We start from the raw sequence: 1366 nt of genomic DNA on the forward strand, positions 1-1366 counted from the left end.
CCCCCCCCCCGGTTAGTGACTGGGGACAGGAGGACCCTGGGTGCCCCCCAGACCCAGGAGGCAACAGTTGCTGAGGCGGGAGGGTGCGCAGGGTGGGTGGTGGTCCTCCCACACATGGTCCACTTCTGGATCTGCTGCCAACCATGCTGGGGAGCCCCCCTGTGCTTCTCTGGGACACTGCATCTGCCTCAGCACCGCAGCAAGATAGCAGGGGTTCTAAATGAGGTATGTAGAAAAAGCATTTAAAAAGATGAATCCATGTCCAAATTGATTTGGAGAGATCAAAGGGTCCTCCGATTCAATTCTGGGATTCAGAGATTTGGCCACCAAATCGGGCCAAAGTGAACCAGGAACCAAAGCTTTGTACACCCCCCCAAAGTTAAACAAACCAAAACACACACAACTCATGGCTGTGATTAATACACATAGCAGGAACTTACTTGTATAGTGTGATGGTAGATGAAAGAGCATTGGCAATAAGGACTGCCACTACCAGGCCATAGATGGCTATGATACCTGCCATGACAACAGGGATGATTGATTTCATGATCAGCTCAGGCCTCATGACAGACATGGCTGCAATACCCGTGCCACTCTTTGCTGTCCCATAAGCAGCTCCCAAGGCTAGGAGAGACAAGAAAGCCATGAGGTTAGAGGAATTTACATGTAGGACACTCAGAGCATAGTTAAAAACCCATTACCACACCCCTGTATGTATTTGAAAGTCTTTCTGTGATGCACTTCCTGAAACTGGAAAGACTTAACAGTTACGCGACAAATTCCATTTGCGTGTTGGTGGACAAGGCAGACAGATATGGTGGAAATAGTGGAGTGATTTGGCCAAGGTCCTTCTGCAACAACAGAACAGATCTGCAAGATGGTCTAGTCATTAGACGAGGCAACCTCTCAACTGCCATATGGCTACATTCCCTAACACTGCAGCACAAGTCAAAACCTGGGGCAAGTTTTCACCCAGATGTAGTACTTACTGTCCTGTAGCTTAGCAGAAGCTGTTGTGTCAATTCATTTTTGACTCAGTCTACAGGAGCTCGGCATAGCTGACATATCTAGAAACTACGACATGCATTCAGACACGCATGCATGCCAGGCTGGCTCTGTGCTACGCTATGTGGGTCCTGGACTTGCAGCCAGGAACCATAAAGTGAAAGAGAGCCAGCCTGTCCTGGCAGCACATGGTTTCCAGCTGCAAAGCTGGGACAAAATGCAGCAAGGCATGGAGAAGGGCTGGGCTATGCAGTCCCTGGCCTTGCAGTTGAAGTCACATTATGTCAGGCTGGGTTGTGCGATTGTCAGGGATGGTGGGACTGTTCTGCTTCCCTAGTCTCCAGCCCCTGCTGCTGCTGCC

General features: G+C 50.0%; 1 protein-coding gene across 1 annotated transcript in view; it reads right to left on the reverse strand.

The window, feature by feature from the left end:
• Positions 1–1366, reverse strand: part of ATP6V0C (ATPase H+ transporting V0 subunit c) — a 21264-nt gene that overhangs the window by 4456 nt on the left and 15442 nt on the right. Inside the window, exon 3 of the mRNA XM_025204336.1 lies at positions 441–624. Coding sequence (XP_025060121.1) covers positions 441–624 — 184 coding nt within the window. The remainder of the gene's footprint in view (positions 1–440; positions 625–1366) is intronic.

Source organism: Alligator sinensis, unplaced genomic scaffold (assembly GCF_000455745.1).
Source record: "Alligator sinensis unplaced genomic scaffold, ASM45574v1 scaffold404_1, whole genome shotgun sequence".
NCBI lineage: Eukaryota > Metazoa > Chordata > Crocodylia > Alligatoridae > Alligator > Alligator sinensis.